The sequence below is a fragment of the Asparagus officinalis genome, chromosome 4 (genome assembly GCF_001876935.1).
Source record: "Asparagus officinalis chromosome 4, Aspof.V1, whole genome shotgun sequence".
NCBI lineage: Eukaryota > Viridiplantae > Streptophyta > Magnoliopsida > Asparagales > Asparagaceae > Asparagus > Asparagus officinalis.
In genome coordinates, this window is record NC_033797.1 from 6,622,020 (window position 1) to 6,631,710 (window position 9,691).

The following is a 9,691-nucleotide window of genomic DNA, read 5'->3' on the forward strand; positions in this document are numbered from 1 at the left end:
TTGTGTAATGTGTAATTGCTATAGTACGTAATACTTATATCTTGTTCAAGTTTTTTCCTCGTATCAACGAGGGTTATTCTTTTGGGCTTTCACCACATTACGATATCCAACACTATAAGGAAGAACTAAATTATCTTTTATAAGGCTATTTTAATAGATTGTTGTTTCTAACTTGGAGAGCACATTTGATTACGGTTTCTTTTTCAAATTCCTTCTTAAACAATGCGAGCCCTAATCCATATTTGACTCCGATATGGAATGGATCAAGGTTCTTCGCAATTACAAAATCTCTCACAACAATATACATGGTTCTTCAATTGCATTTCAACTTTACTCGCAACGTAACAAACATTTTGATGTTCTCTTTCACAAGAACTCCTCATCACTCACCGGAGTAAACACTGGCTTATCCTTAGCGACACTCGCACTGTTGCTCTTCCACGAGGCTTGCCTCGCCGAGCATGCTGAGGACGTCCCTCATCGATGGCCATCCTTTGGCGACTGCGCCGTGCAGAGCACGGCGATCCTCAGAACCAGCAGCATCCTCCTCGGCGGATGTGCGTGGAGTTGCCCGCCGAATGTGCTCTCGTCGACTCTTCAGCCGCTTGACCGGAGCGAAGCTTGTCTCTTACCCATCCTACGATGTCGGTGGACTCGCCGAATTCTGGCGAGATTGGTCTTCTGCCTGTTAGGAGCTCCATTAGGACTACGCCGAAGCTGTAAATGTCGCTCTTTTGGTCCACTTTCAATGTGTATCCATATTCTGACACAATAAATTGAAGAATATATCAGTAAATACATCACAAACATATAATTTGAAATAGTTTTCTCGTTCTTTTCTTTCACTGAAATGTCATTCTAAAATACACAAGCTAATTGGGAGTTCTCTGTAATTCCAAAAGTTATTAAGGGGTTTAGTGTGATTTTTGAAAGTTCCTGGAGGTTTAGTGTGAATTCGAAGGTAATTGGAGCTTTACTGCAAAATGCTGAATTTCTTGGGGGTTTGGTGTAATTTACCCCGTTAGAAAGTTTCAAGTTGTCGGTGCATCACAGTGATACAGCACATAAAACAAAATCAAATCTTAATTCCCAAATTTTGACGAACGTCAAGAAATATAGTAAATAAACAAGAATATAAGCGCATCTAAAACTCACCGGGAGCAATGTATCCATAAGATCCCGCCACCATTGAAACCGTCTCATTTTTCCTCACGATCATTTTTGCCAGCCCAAAATCGGCAATCCTCGCATCAAGATTCCCATCCAACAAAATATTGTTGGACTTCACGTCCCTATGTATCACCGGCGGATGACAGTCGTGGTGCAAATAAGCCAACCGCCACATTGTACCTCGACACCCAGTCGACGAGCATTCGGCCTCCCTCGTCGCCGTGCAACGCCTCCCACAGGCTCCCGTTCGGCATGTACTCGTAAACGATCATCGCATCCATGTCGTTGTGCATGTATCCCATCATCCGAACTATATTCCGATGGCGAAGTTTGCCTAATAAGCTGACTTCGCCGATGAACTCTCCGGCGAGGGATAATGCTCCCGGCTCGGATCGCCATAGCTTCTTGATCGCCAGTGTGGCGTGCTGGCGGGGGATTTCGGCTTTGTAAACTACTCCAGTCGCCCCCATTCCGACGACGTTGGATTCTTTGATGCACGCGAGGATGTCGGCGCTTGTGAAGTTGAAGCGTTGGAATGCCGTCAGCCGCCATGGCCACGCACCAGTTTCTTCGTCAAGCCGTGATTGCCATCGGAGGTAGAGTCGGTGGACGAGGACAGAAAAGGCTCCTACTGTGAGCACGGCGGAGACTCCGACGAGCCATCCGGTGATAATGTGTTTGATGTGGTTTACCTTGACGCTAGAGGGCTGTTTGAATGAGATATTTGAAGCGCACGGCGGTAACGGAGCTCCGCATAGACCCAAATTGCCTGAAAGCTCGTTCGGGTTTATCGTCCGGAGAATTCCATTGGTGGGCACTGGGCCGGAGAGATTGTTGCTGGAGAGGTTGAGCATTTCTAAGGCGGGAGAGTTCCCGAAGTCTACGGGTATGTGACCCGTCAATTGGTTGGATGAAAGATCAAGAATGGCTAGTGTTGGCATTAGTGAGATTGATAACGGGATCTCACCGGTGAACCCATTGCCGCGAAGGGTCAGGCTGACTAGCCTTTCGCAGGAGGCAAGGCTGTCTGGTATTCGACCAGAGAGGCGATTGTTTGACAGATCGATAGACGAGAGAGTTGGGAAATCTTGAAACTGATGCGGCATTGCACCTGATAGCTGGTTATCGGACGCCATGAACGTCTGAAGTGTCGGTATGGCGAAGGTATTCAAAGGTAGACCGAGTCGTAGATGATTGTTTGAGAAGTCGATGAACGAGAGGGAAGCTGACAGCGATATGTCATCGGGGATCTCACCGTCGAGATCATTGCTGGCAATTTCTAGCCTCTGTAGCTTCGGTAGTGCACCGAGTCCAACGGGTACCGAGCCATTGAGCCTATTGTTGTGAATCCTGACTCGAACCAGAGACGTGCATTCTGTTAAACTATCAGGGATCGGACCCGTGAACGCATTGTTGAAGAGAATGAGCTTTGTGAGATTTCCTCCGTTGCAAAGATCAGCAGGGATCTCGCCAGTGAGGGAATTGCTTGAAGCGTCGCGTCGAGCCACTGCAACGGAGAGTTGCGACCGAGCTGAGCAGGCAGAGGCCCAACGAGCGAATTGTTCCACAGTTCAAGAACCTGTAGCTGCTGCAGCTCGCCGATTCCTTCAGGAACTAGACCTTCGAGCCTATTGCACATCAGATTCAGCAGTTGCAGCTTGCTCAGATTGGATAACTCCGACGGAATTTTGCCTGAGATTTGGTTGTCAGAGAGATCTAGGAACGCTAATGAAGAGATGTTACCGATTTCCTCTGGGATTTCGCCTCCGATATTGTTCTTGTACAGATAAACGGTTTCCAGGAGCTGGAGTTTCCCCAATTCCGCGGGAATCGGACCCTCCAGGTTCCCGATCGCCATATCGAGATACTGGAGATTGGTCAAGTTCCCCAGTTCCGCGGGAATTCGACCTTCGAATTCATTGTAGCCAATTATGAGTCTCTCGAGGGCAGCAAGCTGGCCTAATTCAGCCGGCAATTCCCCAGTTAAGTTGTTGCCTGAAAGCCCGAGGAACTTGAGTTTCTGTAGGTTCTTGTAGGATTTCGGAATCGAACCCGAGAAGTAACTTCCTCGGAAGTCCAGCTCCTCGAGCGACGTCGCATCGCCAATGTCCTGCGGTAGAGGCCCGACGAAGTTGTTGCCCGACGCGTTTAGCCTCGTCAGCGATGGCAATGCCCCGATGCCCGAAGGAAACTCGCCCACGAAGTTATTGTCACTCACGTCGAACGACCGCAGCGACGTAAGCCGAGGGAGCGACTTCGGGAGCGAGGAAGCGAAGGAGTTGCAGCGAAGCGATCCGGGGGCGGGGTCGCGAGTTTCGACAAGCGACCGATCCTTCGAAGAGATTTCGCCGCTTGATGTTGAAGACGCGAGAGGTCGAGCCCACGATCGAGCCCTGTCGAGTCGCATTTACCGCACTCACTGCCCTGCAATGATGGGGCGCGGGAGGATTCCCTCCGAGCGAGCCCAACGGGTCGGTTAGGCCGGACTTGATCGTCAGAAGGGCCGAAACTTCGCCGGGGACGGCAGCATTGGAGATTGAGACGGAAGTGAGGAGAGAAAAGAGGAAGAGAACGTGATGCATTTTGATGCTCCTCCTCCTCTTTCTCTCTAACGCGTGTTTATTTTCCTAGTTTTGTGACATTTTCGGTTTGATGGGTGGGAGGGATGCGGAATCAGGATTTGGTGAGGTCGGGTGGGGCCCAACAGCTAGTGATCAGGGTGTCATGACCGGGGAATTTTGGAGTGTTGAGGGCATAATCCGACACGAAACATGGAGAGGATGTGTTAGGACTCATTTAGACAGAGAATATTTTAGAGATTTTAAAATTTGGTGATTGAGTTGGTCAGTAAAATTGGCCTGGGAAAAGGGGGGAAGGGGGGGGGGGGGGGGGGGCGGGGTGAGGGGGGGGGGGGGGACTTGACCGAAGAACGAGCTGTTGTGGGTAATTTATTGGATTAATGTAAGATTAGAAGTTAGTTTAAAGCATGTGGAGGGAATATGTGCTCTGTACACGAGATTATGAGCTTTAATGGTCAAATGATCGCAAATATTTGATTAGACCTCAACATGCATGAATAGGATTTAAAGTGTCATTATTAATTTTCAGGAGACAATTTCCATTACTATCCTCTTTATATGTGATGTATTTTGTTGTATACACAAGCTATGGTTGTGTTTTTAACCGTTTTTGAGGAATAGAGAGGCTGGGGGGGGGGGGGCCTGTGGGGGATCCATAAAAAGACCCATCCATTTTCTCTCACACAGAGAAAGAGAGAGAGATGTAATTAGTAAACAGTGGTTTCCTCACTATTTTTTTTGGGTAATGATTAGAATGCTAATCCAATTTAAAGAACCAACCATGCATTATCAAGATGAGGATGAACAAGATGAGATAACAAGATGCACCTTGTATCCTGGAATATTGTATGACAGGGGAAGAAACAAGGGGGGCTGAGAAATTTTTCAGCAAAATTAAGCATGGAATTATGCAGCTGCTGCTAAGCTCCTGTGGATGGTACATCTGAAAAAAGACTTCTTATGGATCAAATTGTTTCATGGCCATTACTTAAAAAATCATAACATATGGGAGGCACAATCAAGAGTGAATGATTCATGGATGTGGAGACAGCTTTTGAAAGTAAGAGATGTGTTGTTGAATAAGTTTGGAAGCATTGAAAATATAAAGATAGGCATGAAAAGTTGCTCAACAATTTGGTAAAATCAAACTCTTAACTGTGTATAAAATTGTGACACAAACAGCTCCAGTGGTTGGATGGTATGATACAATATGGGATAGTTTCCTTTATCCAAAGCACTCATTTACTATGTGGTTAGCATGCAATTCAAAACTTCTCACCATGGATAGACTGTGTCGAATGGGGATTATGAATTCTAATCAGAGCAAATGTGTTTTATGCTGCAGACATCAACAAAAGACAAGGGATCATATATTCTTTGAATGTCAGTTCTCAACTGACATTTGGAACAGGGTGATGAACTGGCTTAATTATAGGTGGAAATCTTGTAATTGGAATCAGCTCATTAATTGGTATTCTTATAGGTTGAAAGGGAAAGGGTTGATGAAGAAGTTGAAGAGAATGGTTCTATCAATTTCAACCTATATGATCTGGCGGGAGAGGAATCAAATAGTTTTTCAAGCAAAAGCAAGAGAACCGGCCCAGATCTTCAGAGATATACGGATCTCAGTTTACACAAAAGTGCTTAATGATAGTGTATATAGTCATATGAAAGCAATACTAGAGAAAATATAATTTTATTTATTTTTGTTTTACCAGTTTATTGCTGGTTCTTTGATGTTCTTCACAATGCCACATTTTGATAAATGAATAAAATTCAGTTCATTTACCCAAAAAAAAAGATGAGGATGAACAACTAGGAAGATCTTCTAACGACAAGATAAATTGTAAATTAAACCTTTCGTCTATGCTTTCAGTGGTGCCTGTCCGGTTATATTTTAGATATTCATATACTTACGCTTTTTTTACAAAAAAAAAAAAGCCTGAAACATATATTTTCACTGAAATTTCATTTTTAGTAAATTATTTACACGGCAGAATACTCCAATGACCATCGTCATAAAATAGAGGTCAGAGGGCCCACCAACACCAACGGTTGGTTGTGCCCTTTAATTATGTACACACCAATCCATAAATAATTTCTCGCATGTAGGTCTGATAGTGGGCAAAGGGCAATGGGGCCTCTGCATATTGGCTCCATCATTGGTTTCTTTTGGTATCTTCCCATGTTATTAGTACCTAAATTATATACACAAACAGCTCACTAAAATAGTAACGAATATGTCCTGTGCGTCTCTCGTTTTTTCACATACATCCATCTCAATTTTCATTTTGCGTATACGCTATTTCCATTTCCATGTAAACCAAGCAAATACTAAAAGGTGCAATATTTGTTTATTTAGTTAAGAGCTGGATGCATACTTGCTGTCAAAACAATAATAATATAAAACAAATTAAAGAGTTAGAAAATTCAGGCCTGATTGGGAGCAGTCGTGATATCACTGCCCTAGAAGATTAAGGACCCGCCTATCGCCCTGGCGCAGTTTGGCCTCTCTCCCCTAGCGGTAAAAACCCCCGGAATCGGCCGGCCTCTGCACTCGGGCGTGAGACACAGAGCTTATGCTCAGACGAAAACAGTTGCCCAGAAAATAGAATATGTAAATATGTAGCCGAAATCTTTTCTTGGAGGTATAAAAGTAGAGAAGAGAAGAGAGTGTAGAGTTTTTCCTCTTCGTTGGTGTGATTCTGAATGAGCTCCAAGCCTCCTTTTATAGGTGATGAAAGGTGTAACCCCCGCTGAATCCAAGGAACCGTTACGCACGGTTAATGCTTCCGTTACCCGCATGCAGCCGTTACAAAATGTGTAAAACGTGCAAAAATGAAGGCTTGAGAAGCCGTTCGTCATAAATTTTGTAACGTTCCCCATAATTATATGGCCGTTACACATATTTTTAATTGCTAATTAAAACATGTTTTAATTACAAAAATTTATTATTATTCATGAAGGCAAAATTGTCTTTTCTTAACAAAATATCTAACAGTCCCCCCCCAAAAGGCAATATTGACTGAAAATAATAAATCAATAAATAAATCACAGAATAAATATAGGTTGGGCAACCTTTCGTATCGTGAATTCGGGAGAGGTAGCTCTCGGCTTTGAACCTTTCCTTAGTGGGTTCATCGCCACCTGAGGGACATAATGGACTAGGCCTTGAATTAGGCCCCTTTAATCAGGTATTGATGAAAACACACACAATACGCTTCATCTATTGAGCAAAGCGGGTTGAGCGTTAAAGGCCATGCTCACAATAAACCGACTCATGAGAGTTTCTAGGGGTTAGCCCAGCCCCCCCTAACCGCGGCCATCACGGTTCCTCTCACGTAGGTAAGTCCTCAAAGGGTACTACAGCTGTTTATTTAATACCCCCCACAATACACGCGTTGGACTTATTAAGAGTAAAACTCAGCCTAGCCAGCTGTATCATAAGAGCATCGTCATCATAGAGAAGGGGTAGTAGCAAATGCTACATAATGATATATAAATATATCTAGGTCGATGCTCCACACGAGAGTCACTTGTCCAGCTTGTTTCTACCACATTGAACCGACATTGGGACTACGTCTCCAAATAAGGGTTGGGTTGCCGCTGTCAGTGACCTCATTTATGGGCTTAACCCCATCTCCCTCGATGAATCCAGAACCACACTCCTGGATAATCCCTTAGTCAAAGGGTCAGCAAGATTTTTCTCAGACTTTACAAAGTCCAAGATCACAACTTTGCCTAATAGGCGTTGTACAGACTTATATCTTATTTGAATATGTCTGTTATGTTTTTTATTTACATGTACTTGCTTTAGAAGCTCTATGGTAGATCTAGAATCAGAGTGAATGGAAATAGGAGGAGAGGGTTTTGGGACCAAAGGAAGTTCAGATAAAAGATCTTTTAACCATTCGGCTTCTGTGCAAGTAGTGTCAAGAGCAATCAGCTCAGATTCCATGGTGCTCCTGGCAATTATTGTTTGCTTACATGATTTCCAGGATGTATATTGTAACAGGACCTATATGTATATAACATCCTTGTTCAAAATGATAGTATGCTATTTTGGTCAGATTTATCTGATGTTCTAAATATACAGATAATGTCCTTAGAATAAATACTAGACTATCAGACATTTCGGATAGTGATCGTAATGAAGAGATCTGATTAGTCGGTAACGTATATTCTAAAATGTTCCTAGTTGATGAAGTGTTGAGATAGGACATCATCACTTTGGTTTAGACTAGTGTATGCTTTATTTCTCCTTTTGAAGGAGATGATCAATCTCTTAAGATCATTGATGTGAGACATCAAGATACAGTATACATGTGACTCATTAGTGAATGAGTTGACTGAACAATTCGCCGAGAACATCTAGTTGGTAATATACTTAACTGTCAAATAGAAATTCTCAAGTGATATAGTGCATAGTAGTCTCTTGACCTGAGGCATGAGTGCAATATCTTATATGTCAGTAAAGATGTATTTAGACTTTTACCTAACCACAGTTCTTATTGAATTGTGCATAACGGTTCTTGTTGGGTACATCCCGAGACATAAGTAGATATTAAGAGCGTTTCTTCACGGAGATCTAGAAGAGGAGATATACATGCACCAGCCAGAAGGTTTCTCAGAAGAAAAGAAGAAGAACCTGGTGTGCAGACTCAAGAAGAGCTTGTATGGCCTGAAACAAGCCCCAAGGCAGTGGTACAGAAAGTTTGACGGCTTTATGCACAAGGAAGGTTTCCAGAAGTGCAACGCCGACCACTGTTGCTACTTCAAAAGATATCAGTCCAGCTATATCATCCTACTGCTGTATGTTGATGATATGTTGGTTGCAGGAGCAGATATGGAGGATATCAGAAGCTTGAAGCAGCAGCTGTCAAAGGAGTTTGACATGAAGGACTTGGGTCCAGCGAAGAAGATCCTTGGAATGCAAATCACGAGAGATAAGAAGAGAGGTCTCTTGCAGTTATCTCAGACGGAGTACATCAACCGTGTTTTGCAGAGATTCAACATGGGCGACGCCAAGCCTGTGAGCACACCCTTGGCCAGCCATTTTCGTTTATCGAAGGATCAGTCTCCTCAGTCAGAAGAAGAGAAAGAGAGTATGGCTCAGGTACCTTACGCCTCAGCTATCGGAAGCTTGATGTACGTTATGGTCTGTACGAGACCAGACATTGGCCATGCAGTAGGAGTGGTCAGCCGGTTTATGTCGAATCCAGGAAAAGCTCATTGGGAAGCGGTCAAGTGGATTCTGAGATATCTACGAGGCACCACACAGAAGTGTTTGCACTTTGGTAAGGGAGAGGTAGAAGTGCAAGGGTACATAGATGCAGACTTCGGCGGCGAAGTTGATCACCGAAGAAGTACCACCGGCTATGTATTCACCGTTGGAACTATAGCTGTTAGTTGGATGTCACAGGTACAGAAGATTGTTACCCTATCCACTACAGAAGCTGAGTATGTTGCAGTGACTGAAGCCAGTAAAGAGATGATATGGCTTCAGGGTTTGTTAACAGAGCTGGGATTCAAACAGGAGAAGAATGTTTTGCACAGTGATAGTCAGAGTGCGATACACTTGGCGAAGAATTCAGCATTTCATTCTAGAACGAAGCATATTGCGCTTCGGTACCACTTCATCAGATCCCTGTTGGAAGATGACGTGTTGAAACTGGAAAAGATTCCAGGAAGTAAGAATCCAGCAGACATGTTAACAAAGACGGTGACCGTTCAGAAACTGGAGTTGTGCGCAACTTCAGTTGGCCTTCATGCATAAGATGATGAGGGCGGAGCCACACAGGAGAGGAGCTTGATGAGATAGCCTGATTGACGGCGGTTTGATCTCCAAGTGGGAGATTGTTAGGATGAGGGTGTAGATCAAACCTCATTTCCGATGAGGAGCGCCGGCGAGGAGCTCCGACGAGCTCGATGTTGTCGCAGGC

The 9,691-nt window shown here is 44.1% G+C and overlaps 1 protein-coding gene across 1 annotated transcript; it reads right to left on the minus strand.

The window, feature by feature from the left end:
- LOC109838125 (MDIS1-interacting receptor like kinase 1-like) lies at positions 413–3,577 on the minus strand. The gene is given in 6 exon segments (XM_020406593.1): positions 413–489; positions 492–549; positions 552–763; positions 1,156–1,337; positions 1,339–2,666; positions 2,669–3,577. Coding segments are annotated over 6 exon segments (2,766 nt in total).